Source organism: Pristis pectinata, chromosome 1 (genome assembly GCF_009764475.1).
Source record: "Pristis pectinata isolate sPriPec2 chromosome 1, sPriPec2.1.pri, whole genome shotgun sequence".
Classification (NCBI taxonomy): domain Eukaryota; kingdom Metazoa; phylum Chordata; class Chondrichthyes; order Rhinopristiformes; family Pristidae; genus Pristis; species Pristis pectinata.
In genome coordinates this window covers 122088814-122113567 of record NC_067405.1, presented here as the reverse complement: position 1 = coordinate 122113567, position 24754 = coordinate 122088814, and the positions used below count along the sequence as shown (strand labels likewise).

Genomic DNA, 24754 nt, shown 5'->3' with positions numbered 1-24754 from the left:
TAAATATATTGTGTGAATAAAGAAGAAAATATTTATTCCCTCTTTCAATCCATCTCTCTCAATCTTTATGCTAACTCAATTTTCCTATTACATTCTCTTCAGCCAACTTTCTTTTGACCTCTCAGAACTATTCTCTGATGTCATACCTATCATTGTCATTAAATCTGCTGATAAAGATAGCGTTGCTGTTTGAAGGATTTACTTTTGCCTTGCGCAGACCACAAACCGGTCATCCTTCCCCTTGCGTGAACCAAGACCCACCACCAACTTCTCTTCAGATCTTCCCTCCAACCTCAGAGACCCAAAGCTCCTGTTTCTAACTCCTGAATATTTAAACAGCGCTATTCTGGCAGACATCTCGTATTATCTTATCTTTACTGCATTGAGAGATTTCTTCCATTCTTAACTCTGTGCTTTGGTCATTCTCTTCCCACCTTTAAATTTAAAAATAACAATACTCTCTGCTAATTAGCAACTTCCAGTTCCCTGGCCCCCTCGTTTCATTGGAGATATCCAATCCCTCCACACCTGAGGTTTTTGCGTTGTTGTTGAACATGGTCCAACTAATCATCCTCCATTTGGCTGAATGTTTTCTTGCATTAAGCAACTTATCCCACAACCCCATTCAATTTCATCCCTTGACTCCACTCCAAATAATATGTTTATAGTGTATTAGAAGCCTGTATGATCCAAGCTATGCTTGCTTTTTCTTGGGATTCTTAGAACATTCTTTTTTCCAGTTCTACCTCTGGTACCCTCTTGCCTCATTTTCCTAATGCTTAATTATATTGGTGCCATTTCTTGCTTGCATGCCAAATTGGAAAACCACCAAATTTGCTTTCAATTATCACCTCTTCACATTGTCCACTTCCATCTCTTCCCTTTTCTTAAGTTTTGTATCTCCATTTCTGACAATAGGCTGGCAATCAGTATACAATATAACCCAATTAAACTCCCATCACTACCTTGGTTAGAAAAGCAAAATACTGCAGGTGCTGAAAATCTGAAATAAAACCAGAAAACACAAAATATTCAGCAGTTCAAGTAGCATTTCAGAGAGAGAAGAGTTAATGTGTCATGTTGGTAACCTTTCACTACAATGGGCCCTTGCCCATGTTTGCCCCTTTTTCCACACACCTGTCATCGCTTGCCCTTCCTCCCAAAAGCATCATGGACTTCCTCCTTGTCTTTGTCTTTCAACCTACCAGCTTCTGTATTCCAGAGTATGAACAAAAGAGACTGCAGATGCTGGAACGAACAACAAAAGACAGAACACAGATTGTCTTCCCTCCCATTTCAGCACTTCCAGGTTAATGTTTATTGTGCATCAGCCTGGTCCCCTTCTAGTGCAAGGGCAGTAGATGCAACACAGTTCTCCTCTGCTATCCACCATTCAGGACCCCAAACAAACACTTTAGGTAAATATTGTATTTTCAATTTAGTGTATTGCATTTAATTCTCATTATGCACTTTCCTCTAAATTGGAGATACCAATGCCGGTTGGTTGGATCATTTAAAGACCACCTCCATTCACTCTGCAAACATGACACTGAGCTTTCAGACAACTCATTCAATCTTTTTCCTTCACTGCTATAAGAAGACCCAACAAAACCTTGGGGAGTGGTATCTATTTTTCTGGTTAACTCTTTAGAGTCCAGTATTGTATTTTTTCTTCTGGCCATTTGGTTTATGGTAATGATACTGGTAGTCCCATTTTCAGATCCTCTAGATAAATCTTTATTTCTTGCCCCATTACCTTGTACCACCTTCCCTTTTGTTATTTAGGCCTTTCCTTTTTTCCCCATCTTTCTGTGCCCTTGTATTCTCTTAGAACTTTTTTTTCTGGATTAGTCATCAACATAAAATCTTGATTATTTTTTGTTCTTCACAGATCTGCCTTACCAACTGAATACTTGCAGCATTTTCCATTTTTGTTCCAGATTTTCAGCATCTGTAATATTTTGCTATTGTGGTGCTCTAAAAGAATGAGGCTGAATATTGCTGGATTTGTACTGAGGGTTCCTGTTGAAAGGATATCCCTCCCTTTGACTTTCTTGGGTCAAGGGGATTGTTGTTTCACCATTCTACTACTTTAAAAATGCCAGAGTACTGATTTTGTGAGGGGTACATGATTATAGATACAAAATTAGGATTTAAGATTGTATGATGAGAAAGATAAAGATGAAAAAAAGGACAAAAAATAAAGATCAAGGAAAAACACTTGAAGAGTAACAATTACATATAAAGATACTCGGAATGATATGACAAACTATTTCAGTGCATTAAAAATGGAACTGACTCAAACTAGACAGAAAAATGTGCAAGTAAGACTGCACACAGTAGAGAACATTCATCTGGATATGATTAGAGATCAGATATACGCCGAGAAGCAATATTTTATTAATGTCCATGAATGACCTTGGAAGACTAGCTAGAATGTGGTTAAATATACATATAGGATTCCCTATGAACGAAATTTCATTCTATAAAACAATCTTAAAAGCAGCCACAGAGGTGTGTTCCTAAAAGTAAATGGAAATTTTGACTCACACCATGTATGGATTTATCTTTTGGAGTTTCTTTTGGTCACCATGTTTTTTGCTCCTGTGATTGTCTGCTTGGCATTGGTAATTGATTGTAAATGCAATATGCCACAATACTTCTGACGTTTGCTGACATTTGAGTGATACATTAGCAATGTTCATAATTGGGCATTTCATTGCTAAGCTAAACTCTGAAGTTTTTCAAAAGCAAAATGCCGGGAACTGGAAATAAAACACAGGATGCTGGAAATATTTAGCAGTTTGGCAGCATCATTGTGGAGAGAAATAGAGTTACTGTTTCAGGTCAGTGACCTTGCATCAAAACCAAGTTTCTGCATTGTTGGCTATCTTTTTTGATTGAAATATATGAAGAAATCAATTATTTAGGGGTTGTTCTTTTCAGTTGAGAAACAAATTAAATTGTTTTTTTATTCCTGATCCTCTTCCTCCTGCTGGATCTTAGTAATATGAATCTAAGGTTGGCTGTAGCTCATTTGGTCATTGTCTTGGTTCTAAAGCAAAATGTGAGTTCAGCCACTCTCAAGATGAGCATAAAAATCCTGACTGATGCTCCAGTACAATAACTGAATGTCCTGCACAGATGAAGGTGTTATCTCTGGATGAGACTTTAAACTAAATCCCTCACTGCTGTCTTGTATATGTAAAAGATCCCATGGGACTGTAAATAGATGATTTATCACTGGTATCAAAGAAGTCACCAATTAGTGTCTAGGATTTAATAATGTATACATTAACTGCCATAACAGGCAGATAGGATTTTGATTGTTTCTTTATTATTAGCATTCTAACAATATGGCACTGAATATCTCACTAGCTTGTCACCTTAGATTATCTGACCGCTAGCTGGAGGCAGACCTAAATTCAAACTTTTAATTTGCAACGAAGAACAGTACCTCTAACATGGGAGTTCATTCAGACTATAAACCGCCTTCCCAGTGCAAGGTGGCAAATTAAAATAATAGTTCAATGTTAAGTGAATTAGTATCTATTGAAGTGTACTGCACAATATTGTATGCTAATTTTAAATCTAAGATTTCATAGCTTTTTACCAAAAATATTGAGATGTACGGTAAAGTGAATTTATGGAGTTGTTGCAGATCAACCATAATCTGATTGAATGGTGGAATAGATTAAAGGGACTTAAATTAGAAAATAATAACATTTGGCAAAGTTAACATGGATTTATGGAATGGAAATCAAGCTTGATGTATCTGTTAGTTTTTTTGAGGTTGCAACTAGCAGAATATCAGATTTTTGAATGGTCCATGAACACTACCTTGTTTTTACTTTTTTTTTGTCTTTGCACTGTACTGCTGCTGCAAAACAACAAATTTCACAACGTACAAGTAAGTGATAATATATCTGATACTAACTCTGAAATGAGTGAACCAGTTGATGTGATGTATTTAGAATTTCAGAAGAACTCTGTTGCTACATTATCAGGTCATTGTCATGGTTGGAAGACTGTGACTATTGGGCTACCACAGTGATCACTAATCCCCCAGTTGTTCACTGCCATCTATCAATTATTTGGATGAGGGATCAAGTGTAATATATCCAAGTTTGCTGCTGATACAAAACTAGGTCATGCTAGGATGCAGAAAGGTTTTAGGGGGATATAATGAATGGGCAAGTGCATGACAGATAGAATATAAAGTGGGAAAAATGAGAGGTCATCCACTTTAGTAGAAAAACAAAAAAAGTCAGTGTGGTTTTTAAATGGTGAGTTTGAACAGAATTGATGTTCTGAGGGACCTGGGTTTCCTCTTATCAATCGCTGCAAAATCAGCAAGCACTTAATAAGATAAATGGCACATTATTCTTTATTGCAGGAGGAAATTAGTACAAGAGTAGAGACGTCTCGCTACGTTAAAAGGGGCTCTGTTAAGACAGCATCTAACATATTGAGCACAGGCGTGGTTTCCTTAACTGAGCAAGGCTATAATTGTAATAGAGGGAGTGCAGTGAAGGTTCACCAAATTTATGTGTGAGATGGAGGATTTGTTATATAAGGAAAGATTAAACAAACTGTGCCTGTGCACTTGAATGGAGAAGAGTGAGTGATGATCTCATGGAAATTTACAAAATTCTTAAGGAGCTTGTTAGGGTAAATGCAGAATAAATGTTTCTCCCTGCTGGGGTGTCTAGGACCAGGGGTCACAATCTCAATAATGGGCTGGCTATTCAGTTCAGAGAGAAGAAACTTTTTTTCAACCAGAAGGTAGTGAATCTTTGGAATTCTCTATCCAAGAAGACTGTGCTTAAAATATATTCAAGGCCAAGATCAATAGATTTTTGGATATTAAGGGAACCAAAGAATATGGATTCAGTGCAGGAAAGTAGTGCTGTGGCAAAAGATGAACTTTGATCTATTGAATGAGTGGCTTACTCCTACTATTTGTTATTTTCAGTAAATAATCTCAAAATCAGATTTATTATCATAGACATATGACATGAAATTTGTTGTTTTGCGGCAGCAGTACAACACAGACACAAAAATCTATACATTACAAAAATAACTAGTGCAGAGAAAAAGGCATAATGAGGTAGTATTCATGGATCATTCAGAAATCTGATGGCGGAGGGGAAGAAGCTGTTCCTGAATCGTTGAGTTTGGGTCTTCAGGCTTCTGTACCTCCTCTCTGATGGTATTAATGGGAAGGCATGTCCCAGATGGTGAGGGTCCTTAATGATGGATGCTGCTGCCTTGAGGCACCGGCTCTTGAAGATGTACTTGATGGTGGGGAGAGTTGCATCCATGACAGAGCTGGCTGAATCTATTACCCTCTGCAGCCTCTTGCGATCTTGTGCATTGGAGCCTCCATACCAGGCAGTGATACAACCAGTCAGAATGCTCTCCACTGTACACCTATAGAAATTTGTAAGAGTCTTTGGTGACATACCAAATCTCCTCAAAGTCCTAATGAAGTAGAGCTGCTAACATGCCTTCTTCGTGATTGCATCAAAGTGTTGGGCCCAGGATAGATCCTCTGAGATGCTGACACCCAGGAACTTGAAGCTGCTCACTCTTTCCACTGCTGACCCCTCAATGAGGACTGGTGTGTGTTCTCCTGACTTCCCCTACCTGAAGTCTACAGTCAGTACCTTGGTCTTGCTGACATTGAGTGTGTGGTTGTTGTTGCAACACCACTCATTCAGCCGATTTATCTCACTTCTGTAAGCCTCTTGTCACCATCTGAGATTCTGCCAACAATAATGGTGTCATCTGTGAATTTATAGATGGCGTTTGAGCTGTGCCTAGCCACACAGTCATGAATGTAGAGAGAGTAGAGCAGTGGGCTAAGCACGCACCCTTGAGGTGTGCCGGTGTTGATAGTAAACAAGGAGATGTTATTGTCGATCTGCACTGACTGTGGTCTCCCTATAAGGAAGTCAAGGATCCAGTTGCAGAGGGAGCTACAGAGGCCCAGGTTTTGAAGCTTGTTTATTAGTACTGAGGGAATGATCATGTTGAATGCCAAGCTGTAATTGATAAACCTGCTGCTATTTCTATAAGTGCAATGATTATCCATCTGTTAATATCATTCGCAGAAATGTTGTTTTTCCCTCAACAGATAATAGTATTTTTTTAAAGAAGTTATAAATTGCAGTAATTACTAGAGAGCATTTATGACTGATTTTTTTTCCTATTAAAAGATGACTTGTCTTGAACTGTTTAATCATTGCCAACTTTTGGTGTAACAGCACAGTATTCGGAGAACTACAAATATAGGGAGGTGTCCATTAAGGTTCATGAATCTACTTTATGTATAAGACAAATACTTCTCTCCCCTTTTCCCTCTTCCCCCCCCCCACTTCTCCCTCTTCCCCCCCCACTTCTCCCTCTTTCCCCCCCCCCACTTCGCCCTCATTCCCCCCCCCCACTTCTCCCTCTTTCCCCCCCCCCACTTCTCCCTCTTTCCCCCCCCCACTTCTCCCTCTTCCCCCCCCACTTCTCCCTCTTCCCCCCCCACTTCTCCCTCTTCCCCCCCCACTTCTCCCTCTTCCCCCCCCACTTCTCCCTCTTCCCCCCCCACTTCTCCCTCTTCCCCCCCCACTTCTCCCTCTTCCCCCCCCACTTCTCCCTCTTCCCCCCCCACTTCTCCTCTTCCCCCCCCACTTCTCCCTCTTCCCCCCCCACTTCTCCCTTCCCCCCCCACTTCTCCCTCTTCCCCCCCCACGTCTCCCTCCTTCCCCCCCACTTCTCCCTCTTCCCCCCCACTTCTCCCTCTTCCCCCCCACTTCTCCCTCTTCCCCCCCCACTTCCGCCCCTCTTCCCCCCCCACCTTCTCCCTCTTCCCCCCCACCTTCTCCCTCTTCCCCCCCACCTTCTCCCTCTTCCCCCCCCCTTCTCCCTCTTCCCCCCCACCTTCTCCCTCTTCCCCCCCACCTTCTCCCTCTTCCCCCCCACCTTCTCCCTCTTCCCCCCCCACCTTCTCCCTCTTCCCCCCCCACCTTCTCCCTCTTCCCCCCCCCACCTTCTCCCTCTTCCCCCCCCACCTTCTCCCTCTTCCCCCCCCACCTTCTCCCTCTTCCCCCCCCACCTTCTCCCTCTTCCCCCCCCACCTTCTCCCTCTTCCCCCCCCACCTTCTCCCTCTTCCCCCCCCACCTTCTCCCTCTTCCCCCCCCACCTTCTCCCTCTTCCCCCCCCACCTTCTCCCTCTTCCCCCCCCACCTTCTCCCTCTTCCCCCCCCACCTTCTCCCTCTTCCCCCCCCACCTTCTCCCTCTTCCCCCCCCACCTTCTCCCTCTTCCCCCCCCACCTTCTCCCTCTTCCCCCCCCACATTCTCCCTCTTCCCCCCCACCTTCTCCCTCTTCCCCCCCACCTTCTCCCTCTTCCCCCCCACCTTCTCCCTCTTCCCCCCCCCCCTTCTCCCTCTTCCCCCCCACCTTCTCCCTCTTCCCCCCCACCTTCTCCCTCTTCCCCCCCACCTTCTCCCTCTTCCCCCCCACCTTCTCCCTCTTCCCCCCCACCTTCTCCCTCTTCCCCCCCACCTTCTCCCTCTTCCCCCCCACCTTCTCCCTCTTCCCCCCCACCTTCTCCCTCTTCCCCCCCACCTTCTCCCTCTTCCCCCCCACCTTCTCCCTCTTCCCCCCCACCTTCTCCCTCTTCCCCCCCACCTTCTCCCTCTTCCCCCCCACCTTCTCCCTCTTCCCCCCACCTTCTCCCTCTTCCCCCCCACCTTCTCCCTCTTCCCCCCCACCTTCTCCCTCTTCCCCCCCACCTTCTCCATCTTCCCCCCACCTTCTCCCTCTTCCCCCCCACCTTCTCCCTCTTCCCCCCCACCTTCTCCCTCTTCCCCCCCCACCTTCTCCCTCTTCCCCCCCCACCTTCTCCCTCTTCCCCCCCCACCTTCTCCCTCTTCCCCCCCCACCTTCTCCCTCTTCCCCCCCCACCTTCTCCCTCTTCCCCCCCCACCTTCTCCCTCTTCCCCCCCCACCTTCTCCCTCTTCCCCCCCCACCTTCTCCCTCTTCCCCCCCACCTTCTCCCTCTTCCCCCCCCACCTTCTCCCTCTTCCCCCCCCACCTTCTCCCTCTTCCCCCCCACCTTCTCCCTCTTCCCCCCCCACCTTCTCCCTCTTCCCCCCCCACCTTCTCCCTCTTCCCCCCCCACCTTCTCCCTCTTCCCTTCTCCCCCCCCCCACCTTCTCCCTCTTCCCCCCCCACCTTCTCCCTCTTCCCCCCCCCACCTTCTCCCTCTTCCCCCCCACCTTCTCCCTCTTCCCCCCCCCCTTCTCCCTCTTCCCCCCCACCTTCTCCCTCTTCCCCCCCCACCTTCTCCCTCTTCCCCCCCACCTTCTCCCTCTTCCCCCCCACCTTCTCCCTCTTCCCCCCCACCTTCTCCCTCTTCCCCCCCCAACCTTCTCCCTCTTCCCCCCCCACCTTCTCCCTCTTCCCCCCCCACCTTCTCCCTCTTCCCCCCCCACCTTCTCCCTCTTCCCCCCCCCACCTTCTCCCTCTTCCCCCCCCCACCTTCTCCCTCTTCCCCCCCCACCTTCTCCCTCTTCCCCCCCCACCTCTCCCTCTTCCCCCCCCCCCTCTCCCTCTTCACCCCCACCTCTCACTCACCCCCCCCACCTCTCCCTCTGCCCCCCCACCTCTCCCTCTCCCCCCCCACTTCTCCCTCTCCCCCCCCACTTCTCCCTCTCCCCCCCCACTTCTCCCTCTCCCCCCCACTTCTCCCTCTCCCCCCCACTTCTCCCTCTCCCGCCCCCCACTTCTCCCTCTCCCGCCCCCCCACTTCTCCCTCTCCCGCCCCCCCCACTTCTCCCTCTCCCGCCCCCCCCACTTCTCCCTCTCCCGCCCCCCCCACTTCTCCCTCTCCCGCCCCCCCACTTCTCCCTCTCCCGCCCCCCCCACTTCTCCCTCTCCCGCCCCCCCCACTTCTCCCTCTCCCGCCCCCCCCACTTCTCCCTCTCCCGCCCCCCCACTTCTCCCTCTCCCGCCCCCCCCACTTCTCCCTCTCCCCGCCCCCCCCACTTCTCCCTCTCCCGCCCCCCCCACTTCTCCCTCTCCCGCCCCCCCCACTTCTCCCTCTCCCGCCCCCCCCACTTCTCCCTCTCCCGCCCCCCCCACTTCTCCCTCTCCCGCCCCCCCCACTTCTCCCTCTCCCGCCCCCCCCACTTCTCCCTCTCCCGCCCCCCCCCACTTCTCCCTCTCCCGCCCCCCCCCACTTCTCCCTCTCCCGCCCCCCCCACTTCTCCCTCTCCCGCCCCCCCCACTTCTCCCTCTCCCGCCCCCCCACTTCTCCCTCTCCCCGCCCCCCCCACTTCTCCCTCTCCCGCCCCCCCCACTTCTCCCTCTCCCGCCCCCCCCACTTCTCCCTCTCCCGCCCCCCCCACTTCTCCCTCTCCCGCCCCCCCACTTCTCCCTCTCCCGCCCCCCCCACTTCTCCCTCTCCCGCCCCCCCCACTTCTCCCTCTCCCGCCCCCCCCACTTCTCCCTCTCCCGCCCCCCCCACTTCTCCCTCTCCCGCCCCCCCCACTTCTCCTCTCCCGCCCCCCCCACTTCTCCCTCTCCCGCCCCCCCCACTTCTCCCTCTCCCGCCCCCCCCACTTCTCCCTCTCCCGCCCCCCCCACTTCTCCCTCTCCCGCCCCCCCCACTTCTCCCTCTCCCGCCCCCCCCACTTCTCCCTCTCCCGCCCCCCCCACTTCTCCCTCTCCCGCCCCCCCCACTTCTCCCTCTCCCGCCCCCCCCACTTCTCCCTCTCCCGCCCCCCCCACTTCTCCCTCTCCCGCCCCCCCCACTTCTCCCTCTCCCGCCCCCCCCACTTCTCCCTCTCCCGCCCCCCCCACTTCTCCCTCTCCCGCCCCCCCCACTTCTCCCTCGCCCGCCCCCCCCACTTCTCCCTCTCCCGCCCCCCCCACTTCTCCCTCTCCCGCCCCCCCCACTTCTCCCTCTCCCGCCCCCCCCACTTCTCCCTCTTCCCCCCCCCCACTTCTCCCTCTCCCGCCCCCCCCACTTCTCCCTCTCCCGCCCCCCCCACTTCTCCCTCTCCCGCCCCCCCCACTTCTCCCTCTCCCGCCCCCCCCACTTCTCCCTCTCCCGCCCCCCCCCACTTCTCCCTCTCCCGCCCCCCCCACTTCTCCCTCTCCCGCCCCCCCCACTTCTCCCTCTCCCGCCCCCCCCCACTTCTCCCTCTCCCGCCCCCCCACTTCTCCCTCTCCCGCCCCCCCCACTTCTCCCTCTCCCGCCCCCCACTTCTCCCTCTCCCCGCCCCCCCCACTTCTCCCTCTCCCGCCCCCCCCACTTCTCCCTCTCCCGCCCCCCCCACTTCTCCCTCTCCCGCCCCCCCCACTTCTCCCTCTCCCGCCCCCCCCACTTCTCCCTCTCCCGCCCCCCCCACTTCTCCCTCTCCCGCCCCCCCCACTTCTCCCTCTCCCGCCCCCCCCACTTCTCCCTCTCCCGCCCCCCCCACTTCTCCCTCTCCCGCCCCCCCCACTTCTCCCTCTCCCGCCCACCCCCACTTCTCCTCTCCCGCCCCCCCCACTTCTCCCTCTCCCGCCCCCCCCCCCTTCTCCCTCTCCCGCCCCCCCCACTTCTCCCTCTCCCGCCCCCCCCCACTTCTCCCTCTCCCGCCCCCCCCCACTTCTCCCTCTCCCGCCCCCCCCCACTTCTCCCTCTCCCGCCCCCCCCCCACTTCTCCCTCTCCCGCCCCCCCCCCCACTTCTCCCTCTCCCGCCCCCCCCCCCACCTCTCCTCTCCCCCCCCCCCCCCCCTTCTCCCTCTCCCGCCCCCCCCCCCACTTCTCCCTCTCCCGCCCCCCCCCCACTTCTCCCTCTCCCGCCCCCCCCCCACTTCTCCCTCTCCCGCCCCCCCCCCCACTTCTCCCTCTCCCCCCCCCCCCCTCCACTTCTCCCTCTCCCGCCCCCCCCTCCACTTCTCCCTCTCCCGCCCCCCCCTCCACTTCTCCCTCTCCCGCCCCCCCCTCCACTTCTCCCTCTCCCGCCCCCCCCTCCACTTCTCCCTCTCCCGCCCCCCCCTCCACTTCTCCCTCTCCCGCCCCCCCCCTCCACTTCTCCCTCTCCCGCCCCCCCCTCCACTTCTCCCTCTCCCGCCCCCCCCTCCACTTCTCCCTCTCCCGCCCCCCCCTCCACTTCTCCCTCTCCCGCCCCCCCCTCCCCTTCTCCCTCTCCCGCCCCCCCCCTCCACTTCTCCCTCTCCCGCCCCCCCCCTCCACTTCTCCCTCTCCCGCCCCCCCCTCCACTTCTCCCTCTCCCGCCCCCCCCCTCCACTTCTCCCTCTCCCGCCCCCCCCTCCACTTCTCCCTCTCCCGCCCCCCCCCTCCACTTCTCCCTCTCCCGCCCCCCCCTCCACTTCTCCCTCTCCCGCCCCCCCCTCCACTTCTCCCTCTCCCGCCCCCCCCTCCACTTCTCCCTCTCCCGCCCCCCCCTCCACTTCTCCCTCTCCCGCCCCCCCCCTCCACTTCTCCCTCTCCCGCCCCCCCCTCCACTTCTCCCTCTCCCGCCCCCCCCTCCACTTCTCCCTCTCCCGCCCCCCCCTCCACTTCTCCCTCTCCCGCCCCCCCCTCCACTTCTCCCTCTCCCGCCCCCCCCTCCACTTCTCCCTCTCCCGCCCCCCCCTCCACTTCTCCCTCTCCCGCCCCCCCCTCCACTTCTCCCTCTCCGCCCCCCCCTCCACTTCTCCCTCTCCGCCCCCCCCTCCACTTCTCCCTCTCCTCCCCCCCCTCCACTTCTCCCTCTCCTCCCCCCCTCCACTTCTCCCTCTCCTCCCCCCCCCTCCACTTCTCCCTCTCCTCCCCCCCCTCCACTTCTCCCTCTCCTCCCCCCCCTCCACTTCTCCCTCTCCTCCCCCCCCTCCACTTCTCCCTCTCCTCCCCCCCCTCCACTTCTCCCTCTCCTCCCCCCCCTCCACTTCTCCCTCTCCTCCCCCCCCTCCACTTCTCCCTCTCCTCCCCCCCCTCCACTTCTCCCTCTCCTCCCCCCCTCCACTTCTCCCTCTCCTCCCCCCCCTCCACTTCTCCCTCTCCTCCCCCCCCTCCACTTCTCCCTCTCCTCCCCCCCCCTCCACTTCTCCCTCTCCTCCCCCCCCCTCCACTTCTCCCTCTCCTCCCCCCCCCTCCACTTCTCCCTCTCCTCCCCCCCCCTCCACTTCTCCCTCTCCTCCCCCCCCCTCCACTTCTCCCTCTCCTCCCCCCCCCTCCACTTCTCCCTCTCCTCCCCCCCCCTCCACTTCTCCCTCTCCTCCCCCCCCCTCCACTTCTCCCTCTCCTCCCCCCCCCTCCACTTCTCCCTCTCCTCCCCCCCCCTCCACTTCTCCCTCTCCTCCCCCCTCATTTTGATTATTATGTGCTTTCATATGTGACTGTACAAAACTGGATTCAAACATATTTAAAAATGAGCAGTGCTGTGTATTTTCATCTAAAATTTCCTAATTGAGAAAACTGCCTCCAACAAAGTCAAAGTGGATATGGGTGGCATACCTAAATTATTAACAGAATGTTAGGAAATAAGATTAGGTGAGGTTGAATCAATTAATCATGAAAGGAACAGAAGGGGGAAAAAAGGATTATAGTAATTGGACTGTAGGGGTATTTATTTTGATTCACTGAGACTGAAAATATCTACTGATCTTTTCTATGCTGATAATTTCTATTACTGTAGTATAATAAATGTCTGAGGAAAATGCCTTAATTACTGTTTCAAAATACAGTCACATAAACTGTTCACTTACAGTCTTAATCCTGCTTTACTATTGTACCATGACTAAACTCAGCTATTGTTTCAACACAAGTCTTCAATACCTACCACATTAACAATGGTGGCTAAAATAGACTTGAAACAGAACTTTTAATTCTGTTCCTGAACAGTATGAAAGTAAAGTGAGACACAGGAGTCTACAGATGCAATTGCTGGAAGAACTCAGCAGATCAAGCCGCTTCTGGGTGGGGGGAGAACAAATTATTGATGTTTTGGTCAAGACCCTGCATCAGGACTGAGATGACTAGGTTGGGATTGGCGCAAAGTAAGTGGAGTGCTGTGTGTTTGGACAGGGCGAGGTTGGAGTGGCTGAGGGGAGTGGAGAAGTTGAGATGGTTCATGTCATGATGACAGTTGGAAATGAAAAGGTCATGAGAAGATAAAAGGCCCAAATGGGGTGTCCAAGAGGAAGAGGAGTGTTGGAGCTGCAAGAAGGGGTTATCGGTGAGGGCTCCTTGCCAAAACAGAGCACCACTTTCCTGCACTGAACCCATAGATTGCAACATCATGACAGCTCTGGAACTCATCATGTTGGGGGCACAGGTATGAAGGTAAGGCCTCAGCTGAGCATTGACCACTCAGCATGAAAGAGGGGGAGGTTGGGGAGAAGATGCTGGTGAAGACCTGGAAAGGGTTGGGGCAATGCCTGGGGTCAGAAGAGGGAGGAGAGACTAATGGGAGGAAGGGCTGGCTTGGCGGGGCGGGGGGGGGAGTGGTGAGGTGATGGGGGATCTTGGGGGGGGGGGGGGAAGAGTGCTGAGGGTGGGATACTAGGTCAGAGGAGGGGGGGGACAGGGGGCCATGGTGAGAACAGTGGCACGGGAAGGAGGAGAAAGACCCAGTGGAGCATTGGGAGCCTGCAGCTGGGCAAGTTTCTGATCCTTCATGGGAGGCCAGGAACATGAGAAACCGCTGGTTGAAAGAGTGGATACAGCGGAGGATGCAGAAGAATTTGCAAACCCTGGCACATCTGGGAAAGCGAGGCCCAGGGCTGCGGGAGGGTAACAGGACCGGAAGGTACCGACGCACAGCGGAGATGGTAGAGCATAGGATGTGGAGGAAAAACCCTGGGGTCTGAGATTCTGGCTGGTGACGAACAAGGAGAGCTGGAAGCCATACAGGACAAGATGGCGATGAAGAGAAGTACTGAGGAAGGTTATGTGGCTGTAGTAGTGAGTCTTAATGAGAATACTGTTGAAGAGCAGGAGAAACAACAGAGGGGGAGCAGTGAGAGGGACCTGCCGAACTCCTGTCAAAGAGATGAGGAAGACTTCTTCAACGTCAGCATGTCTTGAAGAGACTTCACAGTGAAGTAGTAAAATGGAGACGTGAGAGACTGCAGATGCTGGAATCTGGAGCAAAAACAAATTGCTGGAGGAATCCTGATGCAGAGTCTCAACCCATAACGTCAACAATTCTCTCCCCCGACACCAGCACTGATGCTGCTTGACCTGCTGAGTTCCTCCAGCAGTTTGTTTTTTTTGTTTGAAAGTCAAGGTCGCTTGACCTTGGGTAATTATGTGTAATTTGGACTTCAATATCTGGGGTTGACATTTTTTTGGCTTGGATGTTATCAGTGTCATGCACTTTGAATGAGAAAAGATTGAACTGTTCTACCATAGCTGCCACTTCTACATACACAGCTTTACAGGAAGTACATTCCAGCAAGTGTATAATGATATCACTTGGCAGTAATGTTACAATGAGATTCCATTGTATTTTCTGGGAGAATGATTACTTGATGTAGCATAGCTCAGAATGGCTAAAATGGAAATGTCTATCAATAAATCAAAAGTGACATTTTTAAAATGCAATGTAAACAATGAACAAATATTTCATAAACTGTTTTCTATTGTTAACAGGCAGATGTGAATAACTTGAAGAACTTCCTTTCAGCTTTAAGGCTGGCTCACCGAGGTAGTGAAATAGACACTATACCATTGTCCAACCTGGCTCCAGCTAAAACCTCTGAGGTTGAAAAACCAAAAGCCAAAATGGTAATAACATCAAGAAAGGATTATCCTATCACCACAAATTTCCCTTACTCTCTAGAATTTCTACAGGTTTCCTTCTGCAAACTGGCACGTGTGGATATGCGCATGCTTTGCCTTCGAAGATTACGGAAGCTGGATCTTAGTAATAACCACATACGCAAACTTCCAGCTACCATTGGGGACCTTGCTTGCCTATCGGTGCTTGTTTTGCACAATAACTACTTGGAAACATTCAGCGTTGGATTATGCAACTCCACATTACAGAAATCACTGCAGTTTTTGGACTTGAGCCACAACCGATTACGTGCTCTCCCTCTTCAGTTCTGTCAACTGCAAGAACTCGTTCATCTAAAGCTTGATGATAATGAGCTACTCCAGCTTCCTTACAGGATTGGTCAGCTAACTAAACTGCGCTTTCTTACAGCAGCACGCAACAAGTTGCCTTATCTTCCATGTGATTTCCAGTTGCTGTGCCTTGAGAATGTGGATCTATTTGGAAATCTCTTTGACCACCCCAACCCTCTGATTCCGACGATTCATTTGCAGATTCCAATGACCCTATTAGAGGCTGCAGCAAGAGCAACAATAACTTACAGGTAAAAGATTTTAACATTTTAAAAATTACAATGATTACTAATGGTTCTCCCAGTAGCTTAGCAGCAACACTAGAGAGACAAAGGACTGCAGATGCTGGCATAGGTGCAACTCCTGCTCCTACACCATCTCCATCACCTCCATCCAGGGACCCAAACAGTCCTTTCAGGTACAACAGAGATTCACCTGCACCTCCCTTAATATTATCTACTGCATTCGGTGCTCCAAGTGTGGCCTCCTCTACATTGGTGAGACCAAACGCAGACTAGATGACCATTTCGCAGAACACCTGTGCTCTGTCCGTAACCACGATCTGCATCTTTTCATTGCCAATCACTTCAACTCCCCCTCCCACACTATCACAGTTATGTCAGTGCTTCCTCGGCCTCCTCCACTGCCAGTAGAATTCCAAGCACAAACTGGAGGAACAGCACCTCATTTTCCATCTTGGGACCTTGCAGCCTAACGGCATGAACATTGAATTATCCCACATTAATTAACCCCCCCCCCCCCCCCCCCCACCATGCTTCTTCTCTTCTTTCCTCGCCTATCTCTTTTTCGTTACCCTTTTTTTCCTTTCTCTCCTTACCTTTGACCCATCCTTTGGTGGATCTGCTCTCCCCTCCTCCCCTGCACCTGCCTATCACTATCTCTTACCTGCATCATCCTTGTGCCCACCCCGCCTCCCCTCTTTTGTCCATTTATCTCACTGCTCTGCTTTTCCCTCTTGTATTGGGCTTGCCCTTTTCCTATCTTCAGTCCTGAAGAAGGGTCCTGTCCCGAAACATTGACCACCTGCTTTTCTCCACAGATGCTGCCTGGCCTGCTGAGTTCCTCCAACTTCATAGTGTTTTTCAGCTTAGCAGCAATGTCATTTGGTTTTAAGTGAGCAGATTTAAAGTTACTTTCAAAGGTCAAGAGATAACAATTAGTATTGAAGAGCTGACTCTTTTCCCTCACCTCTCGCCCCACCCAACTTCCCTAATTTCTGTCACCCAAAGCCTTTGGAGCAAATTGCAATATCATGCTATCTGAGATCAATTAATACAACACTGACCTGGAACTTTCCTTGTCAGTAGCATTGAATAACCAAAATGTTGGAGCTCCCAGCATGGGGAGTTTAGTTCAGCAAGCTCATCCAAATTAGAGGGTAGCTTTTGTTTTAAATTAGAAACTTTTTTTTTACTTTCTCCCTTCCCCCAAGATGAATGCTGTGTGACAACAACCTGATGACATTGACAGGTGAACTTGAATGTTGGAGGAAGCATAGATTCAAATTCAGTTTGGATAGGCCTCTGACCTTCAAATAGTACCTAGATGTCTCAAAAAGATTAGAGCTTTTAAAACAAAACAACATAAATGTAATGATTTGCTGCATTAGTTTACCAACCTGTCAGTGTCCTGCATCTCAGGTAAAATCTAATATTATACAGAAACTAATGTATTACCTTTGTATTGTCAATTATCTCCATCACCTAAATTGTCTGGAATAGCTTTTGGGTGCATTGTTGTTTGAGAGTTTGTTGATTTGACTCATTCTGTCTTATCTAATCATGCGTTTTGTTTGCTTTTTATAAAGAATTGCTTATGGACCACATATCCTTCCAGCTCACCTGTGTCAAGATCTGGATTTGATTAAAACATGCCTTTGCAGAAGACCTTGCCTGAACTCTTTCATTCAAGTTGTTGTAAATCTGAATTTGCATCAAGTGTCCCATACAGTGGTCCTGGTGGACAACATGGGTGGCACTGAGGCCCCAATTCTTTACTATTTCTGTTCTTTAACTTGTTACTCAGAATTCCTTGATAAGTATCAACAACGCAACAGATAATCATTACGAAATATTCAAGCTAAATGGTAAGCTGTGGAATATTTTGCTGATGTAACAATTTTAAGCAATGCATAAATACTTCTATGTACACGTTAGCTGTTTTTCCAAAATATCCAGCTTTGATGCAAACTCCCTTGGTGAGTGAAGCTGAACAAAATGTACATTCTAAGACCACCACTGCAAGTTTTTGGACTACAAATCACCAATCCGTATTTTTGGGACAAAGCCTTTAACTTGAAAAGGCTTACATTTTAAGTCTTGGGTTAAAATAATCTTTAGCAGTTTGGCTACTATATTTTGTACTCTTTGGAACATTTTTGATAGGAAAACTTGCATTAGTTAATAAAGTAATTTAAGTGGACCTTGAGACTCTAGATTAAGTCGTAGATAATAAAACTTTATAAAAAGCAACACAGCAGTATTCTGTGTATATAGACCACTGGCTGTCTCTTCCTATAGCAATTCTTAAACCTGAAATATATGCATATCTTTTTACTGAGAAAAATGTTATGTTTAATGAATTTCTTCCATTGTATGTGGCATTTTCATTTATATTTAATAAAAAAAGTTATTGTGTTCACTAAAATTTGTACCAGACCAGTATTAAGTTAAAATAATACATTCTTGGATATTTTTATTTTATAACAATTTTATCTTTCACATTTATTTTAACAAAATCTTCTTGCATTTTACTGTTGTTTAGTAAACTTGGTTCCAAAACCTAAAACATTTTATATTTTCCAGTTTAAGTAGTACTTATGTTTTTTAAAAAAAAATGGTGTACTATGAAATGCTGATGTGTGAATCCTTGCACCTTTGCAATGGATCAATGTTTCACCATCAATGCTGCCAACCTTGTCCAGATCCTGGATGTGAGATTTTCGACCATAAGGTGCATGACCAAGGGGCTACTTCCTGTCAAAAAGCATAAATTGATAATGAACTGCACAGTGATACCAAGGCATATGACCAAAAGCTCAGTCAGGTAAATTTTAAGGAGCACCTTGAAGAACAAAGAGGTAGAGGGATTTGCAAACAAGGAAGAGAATTTTAAAATCAAGGTGTTGCTTAACCAGAAACCAGTGTAAGTCAGCAAGCAAAGAGATGATGATGGATGAATGGGACATGGTACATTGAACAGTACAGCATAGTAACAGGCTCTTTGGCCCACAATATCTGTGCCATAGTAAGAAATTGGTACTTTTGCTGGGTAGGCACAGTGGTTATTATGGACTGATTGGGCCAAAGGGCCTGTATCTGTGCTGTATTGCTCTATGACTCAACCACAATGCTAAATGAAACTAATCCCACCTGCCTGCACATTTTGGGACAGTGGCAGGAGAACTTTGACTGACCTCCACTGTATGAAGGCCAGCTACAAGTGCATTGGAATTGTCAATTAACAGTGCCACATATTTTGCAGGCAGTCTTGGTGAAGTTAGATAAACATGCCAGTTGGTGAGCAGCCTAGCACACCAGATAAATCTTTTCTATTACTTTTTTTTTGGTTATTTGCCAGTAAGCTGGATGGAGGAAATTCCACATTGAAAAAATTATTTTCAAGTTGTTTACATATTACAAAAATGAGTGCGGGTTGGTAGGGAAATTGTATTAGAGAGCAAATTTACATTTAAAAACTAATTATCATGCAAAATTCTCTCCATCTCAATTTATTACCTACGTAGCCAAAAAGATGGAAAAGGAGAGCTTGAAGGCAGAGGAAGATTGTTCTGACTGACGAGAAGTTTCATGTATAAGTGAGATAAAAGGATGATATAAACAAAGTGTAGGTATTGTCATGTATAACGTGCACAGGTGCTTTGGATGTTTAATAAAAGACGTGACAGACACCAAATGTTGATATTTGAAGCCAAGTCGGACCGCGTAACGATATGAAGTGTTCTTCCCTTCGACAATCTATAAACTAAAAGCAAACGTGGACTCAAACGCGTCAGGCAGCTGGTAGAAACCGGGTTTACGTTCACTATCAGCCCTCTATTCCTCGATGGCAGCCGTTTAGCCCATTGAGTGTTCCCAGCATTTCCTCTAACGTGAAGTCCCAGCCGCCGGGGTGGGTGGGGGTCGGTGCACCCACACCGCAGACCACAGGCGGCCAGGACACCGCCTCCATGAAATGTCAACGTCATAAGGCGGCGACCCACTGATGTGAGCTGCGACGCCCTCGGGGGAAACCGAAAACGTCGACGAGTGACAGCTGAGCCGATCAATCACGGCTGGCCTAATGTTTCCACTGCGCACCAATCAGCGCAGAGAAGGGCCAGGCGGAGGGCGGGAGGTTAGGGGGGTGATCTCCAGGGAGGTTGGATGAGCAGAGGCCGGAAGGCAGGCGTGAGGTGCGGACGCGGAGCGGTTGCGGGCAGAATGTTGGCGTCGGTTTAAATGTGAGGCGGGGCGACGGGCGGTGGCGAGCGGCTGCTGAAGGGCGGGCGGGAGGGCGTCTGACCGACCTACACGGAGGGCCGGGCCCTCGCCCTCCCGGTAACGGATATTCCCCCCAACCCCATCCGCGTTGCGGAGGGCGGCGAGCCTGGCAGCTCGGGGTGGGAGTGCCGGCGGCCGCCTGCCCTTGGCTGCGCCGGTTGGAAATGATCCGGAGCGCGGCTGGCCCCACACCACGGCGGTGCCTTCATTAAGTCGGAAGCTTCCGGCTGCCCTGAGCGCCGGTCCGCGCCGCCTTCTCTTGTCAGCGACATCACCCCCGGTGTTTTGGTCTGTTTCAGTGAAGGGGGAAAGAAAAAAGGAGGGGGCGCCGCTGGCTCGCCGGACAACATGAGGTTCCGTATCTACAAGAGGAAAGTCTTGCTGCTGGCGCTCATCGTGCTGGTGGCCGCCTTCGGCTTCTGGACGGGCGGCAGGCAGAGGAAACCCGAGGCGTTTCCGAGGGACGCCGAGACCTCGCGTTCACTGCGAGCTGGCGACGGGAAGGTGAGCAGGAAAGTTTCCAACGAGACTCAGCCGGGCAGGCTGGAGAGGCCGGAGGTCGACAACCTGACGCTGGTCTACCGAGGGGTCATCTACCAGCTGAACTTTGATCAGGTTGTCAGAAACCAGGAGAGCGTTAGGACACGTCCTCCGGACGACGTGGTGGTGGTGATCCAAGTGCACAACAGGCCAGAATACCTGCAGTTACTCGTGAACTCGCTCAGAAAAGCCAAAGGAATAGAAAATGTCTTGTTAATATTCAGCCATGACTTCTGGTCGCCGCAGATCAACCAGATCGTGGCCAGCATCGATTTTTGTCAAGTACTGCAAATATTTTTTCCGTTCAGTATCCAGTTGTATCCCAATGAATTCCCAGGACACGATCCTAAAGACTGTCCACGTGATATAAGCAAGGCAGATGCTTTCAAATTGGGTTGTATCAATGCTGAATATCCAGATTCATTCGGCCATTATAGGGAGTCCAAATTCTGTCAGACCAAACACCACTGGTGGTGGAAATTGCATTTTGTTTGGGAGAAAGTAAAGGTTTTGGAAAACCATAAGGGTCTAGTGCTCTTCATTGAAGAGGACCACTATTTGTCACCTGATTTTTATCATGTCCTGAAAAATATGTGGAGTCTGAAAACTGAAAATTGTCCTGACTGTGACATATTGTCCCTTGGTTCTTATGCACGAGTCAGTGATTTTGGAGATAAAGCAAATAAAGTTGAAGTGAAAACCTGGCGATCAACAGAGCATAACATGGGCATGGCTATGACCAGAGAGACATATCAGAAATTAATAGAGTGCACAGATACTTTCTGCAAATATGATGACTATAACTGGGATTGGACATTACAGCACTTAACAGTATCCTGTTTGCCTCGATATTGGAAAGTTATGGTTTGTGAAGCTCCTCGGATTTTCCATGCTGGTGATTGTGGTATGCATCACAAGAAAGCTTGCACACCATCTGTTGAAATTTCTAAAGTAGACAGAATTATAAGTAGTAATATACAACATTTTTTTCCAGAAACAATGACAATAAGCAAAGTGTATCCATTGGGTGCAATCACACCACATGTGAAAAATGGAGGTTGGGGAGATATAAGGGACCATGAACTTTGTGCAAGCTATCGCCGTCTGCAGTAATTATGTGATAAACTTTATGCCATATCATGTTTTTAATAGTTTAGTTTTCTCCTGTTACAAAAACAGACAACAGTGATACAATCTTTGAATTTCAACCTTAAGAAAATGGCTGCCCCAATGGCTGATTTTTTTTTAAATACACCAAACCATAAGATACTGAACCTTATGGACCAGGGAGGCTCTAGGTTTGACCTAGCCTCTGAGTTAACTTGTCTCAGCCAGGGTTGCAGAAGGGATGTTACAATTGGTTTCATTATCTGCCAAGTTGGAAAGAGGGAAAAATCAACCAAGGTTCCAATTTTTGATTGCTGTCAGTGACCATACTGGAAAACAGTGTTGGGTGAAGCCTGGAACATTCTGGTCCCCGGATAAGTACAGCTTATTGGCACTTGCCATTAGATCCCAAGAAAAAGGTGCTGGAGGAATGCTGGTACATCAGCATGTCAATGCCTTTGCAAAAGAGTAGCAGGAAAGAGTATGATTTTGTTTTTGCTTTTTAAAGAACATAAGCCCTTTCAGCAAGTTACCATTCTTTGTATAGTATGTATTTTGGTGACTGAAGAGGAGAAAGTGCAACTATATGATGACAAAGAAGTCAAAGGTGCTCATTTTATGTTGTTGGGTTTAAAGCTCACTTTTTATTGTTCAGTTTAATTTACAGGTTATACTTGTTCAAATCAGCATTGTCACTCTGCTCTTTTAATGTATTTTCATTAAGAAAAATCTTTTTTATATGCCTTAATGTGTGGTATAGTGGTGAGATTCTCTTAATTTTATCACCCAGGTTACTTCTGAAACAATTGGCAGAACTGCAACTGGAAGTACTTTATATAATTCAAAATGCTCACTCCATAAAATACCCAGAGATCCAGAAGCAAAATCTGGAGCTATATTTCTGGATGTTTTTCCAAAATGGAATTGGTATGAAGGTTTTAACAGTTCACCACTATGTCTGAAGTTGTAGTAAAGGGAAAACACAACGAACAAATGGCTATGTGAAAATTTCACCCATTCATCAGTACACTATATTGAAATCTTAGTGACAATACTTTACTTAAAGCACAAACCTGTAACTGATACTACAATGCAATGTTTTTGTTCATATGTTGGTAATGGTGTCCAAAATAACCAGCATGTCTCTTCCCTGTGATTGCATTTAATAGGTTTCATCTGACTTGACAGATGTTGCTTCATGGCAGTTTGAAATACTGCTGATCCCCTGAGACTGTTCACTCTTCTAAAAACAATGCCTTGGTTGGATTTTTTTTGTATTTCATTGTACAGCCTCCTAAAATAAAAGAAACAATACAATTCTTATTGTGAACTGGAAGAGATGTAATATACTCAACATAGTTCTAAAATTTATTTGTACTTTTAGTTTCAATTTATATGACTTTTTTTTCCAAGCAAGTCATTTGACTTTCCTATATGTCAATCACCTGAATACAGCCTGCTTTTCGTTAATGTTAATGAGGTGGGAGGATAGTGGTGAAGACAACTGAGATTGATCCTGATGTACCATTCTTCCTATGTTGCCGAGAAGGGGCATGTCCTTTTTACACTGACCATGCTCAGCAAGATTTCATATTCAAACTAAACCTTTTGAAAAATCAAAATACCAGTCTTTCCCCTATGGGAATAGATTTCTCTATCCTTTTCCTTTTAAGGAGGGAAAGGCTGTTCCTCACCAGGAACATCACTGGAAAAACCCAGCAATACACTACTGTCCCCTTGTAGGCTAAGTCTAAATAGTGTAAAGACTGACGTTTAGGTGAATGATCCTTCCCACCACTAACAATCCTTCCTCTTAACACTGTACCCCTGCCCCAAATCCTAAATCTTATCTCCAGTTCTCTGCAATTCCAGTTTCATCATACTGGAGCCTTTCAGTGTTGATGTCTCCCATGAGATCATGTCCTGCTGCATCATTCAGTGTCTGGCTTCCATGGAAACCAAATTTATCAATGGTTTTCTTCTTTTCGTCTTTCAAATCTGCAAAGATGCCTCATTCTTCATAAACATCTCCCATCAAAATCTGCTAGAAGTTTTTTGTTCCTGATGGGGCTCTTTTGTGAGTAGCCGATGTAAAGGAGTTGGGGCTTGTCAAAGATGCTTCTGAGTACATGTAATCTGGCAATGCTTGCTGTCTTGGGTCGCATATGGAAACTTGAAATATGGGTCAAATGGCTGCCAGCATTCACAGATTTAGTGAGAGTTTGCAGCTTGAGAGAAAGGGGAAATGACAAATATTAACAAAGAGGCAGTGTAGATTCTGTTTATTGTGTTTTAATCATACTTTTAAAAGTTCCTTCCTTTTGTTCCTGTCCAGAGACATTGCAAGCTAAGTTGTATAGCACTAGAAAATCTGCAGTGTGATGTGTCATTGATCCACAGCTGTTTGACTCTGCTGTTGATGCATGAAGTTCACAACGTCAGTTCATTATGATTTTAGCATCTGGGCAAGCACTCAGCTTGCTGCAGATTGTCTTAACAGACTCCCATGGGGTTCATTTGTGAGTAACTTGGTAGTTCAAACTAGCTTTATGCAGATTACAACCGACCTGCTCCTCTTAAAGGGGAGGTGAAGTATGGCTGGATGAAATAGTGGCAATCATTCCAAAGTTCATGGCAGTTTTCTGGCAGTGCTGGCAGGATACAAGCAACAGCAATCCCAATTTTCTGACACAATGAGAGGCTTGGGCAATTTAGTGAAGGAGAAAGGGGAGGGGTCCTCAAACCGGTAGAAAGTCAGGTTTTGCTTCAAGCTCTGATTGAAGCAGCAGTGGGAGGAGGCAATTGTGGAGGTGAACATAAGGATTGTAGGGACCTGGATACAGTGCCACAAAGTGTTCAATGACATATTCAAATTGCAACAATAGTCTCATGCACTTCATAAGGAACTATATCAAATCACTAATTTGTCTTGCAAATGACCCACCAGATCCTCGCGTGTATTCATACGCCAAGCTTCACGTCCATATCTCGCAGTGTGCATACGCTGCTGGCAACTTAACCATAATAGACACATCAAAGAGATGAATGTTTGTCATGGCTGCTCTTGTTATGACCAAATCCAAGACCAATGGCAGACATGAGACCATTGACGATGACAGTATGCTCAGACCTAATCCTCTTTCCCATGTCTCACTTCCTCGCACCATAATCACATCAGATTTATGCTGCAGGTGATGCAAACGCACATTTTTCACTGCTCCCACCCCAAATCCGTCCTTTGTCTCAGCATAAGTATAATTTTGTGACTTTCTCCTTTCAAAAAGCCATGATGGGAACTCCTGAGGAATAGGGAATTACTGTTGTGTTCATTGAAATTGTAGTACCATGTCTTTTCTGATTGCTCAATCAGAAAAAGACCTCCTCCTCACCCCTTACTTTATCAACTGTACCTCTTGGCTCTCCACTTCCTCAGTTGCTGGAATGAGCTAAACCAGCA

The 24754-nt window shown here is 48.6% G+C and overlaps 2 protein-coding genes across 7 annotated transcripts in view; both read left to right on the top strand.

Moving 5' to 3' along the window:
- Nucleotides 1–17791, top strand: part of lrr1 (leucine rich repeat protein 1) — a 34949-nt gene extending 17158 nt beyond the window's left edge. For 2 of the 5 annotated variants that reach the window (XM_052022045.1, XM_052022028.1), the window contains 2 exons: nucleotides 14651–15378; nucleotides 16956–17768. In XM_052022045.1, coding sequence (XP_051878005.1) covers nucleotides 14651–15378; nucleotides 16956–17208 — 981 coding nt within the window. In that variant the 3' untranslated portion in view covers nucleotides 17209–17768. Of the gene's footprint in view, nucleotides 1–14650; nucleotides 15379–16955 lie in introns of all 5 variants that reach the window. The other 3 variants (XM_052022051.1, XM_052022036.1, XM_052022060.1) reach the window with 3 other exon arrangements.
- A 1566-nt stretch (nucleotides 17792–19357) lies between these two features.
- mgat2 (alpha-1,6-mannosyl-glycoprotein 2-beta-N-acetylglucosaminyltransferase) lies at nucleotides 19358–22614 on the top strand. Of its 2 annotated transcripts, none has more exons than XM_052017199.1 (2): nucleotides 19358–19562; nucleotides 19950–22614. In XM_052017199.1, the coding sequence occupies exons 1-2, from the start codon at nucleotides 19534–19536 to the stop codon at nucleotides 21301–21303; spliced, it is 1383 nt and encodes a 460-aa protein (XP_051873159.1). In that variant the 5' UTR covers nucleotides 19358–19533; the 3' UTR covers nucleotides 21304–22614. The 2 variants fall into 2 exon arrangements, with proteins under 2 accessions (XP_051873159.1, XP_051873168.1); XM_052017208.1 differs by having other exon boundaries at nucleotides 19522–19610.
- Nucleotides 22615–24754: the final 2140 nt, after the last annotated feature.

Bases quoted from the DNA above. Each gene is read 5' to 3' on its own strand.
- mgat2 (XM_052017199.1), top strand. From the start codon at position 19,534: ATGAGCAGAGGCCGGAAGGCAGGCGTGAG. The intron at 19,563-19,949 runs GTGCGGACGCGG...GGTCTGTTTCAG, and splicing joins GGCCGGAAGGCAGGCGTGAG to TGAAGGGGGAAAGAAAAAAG.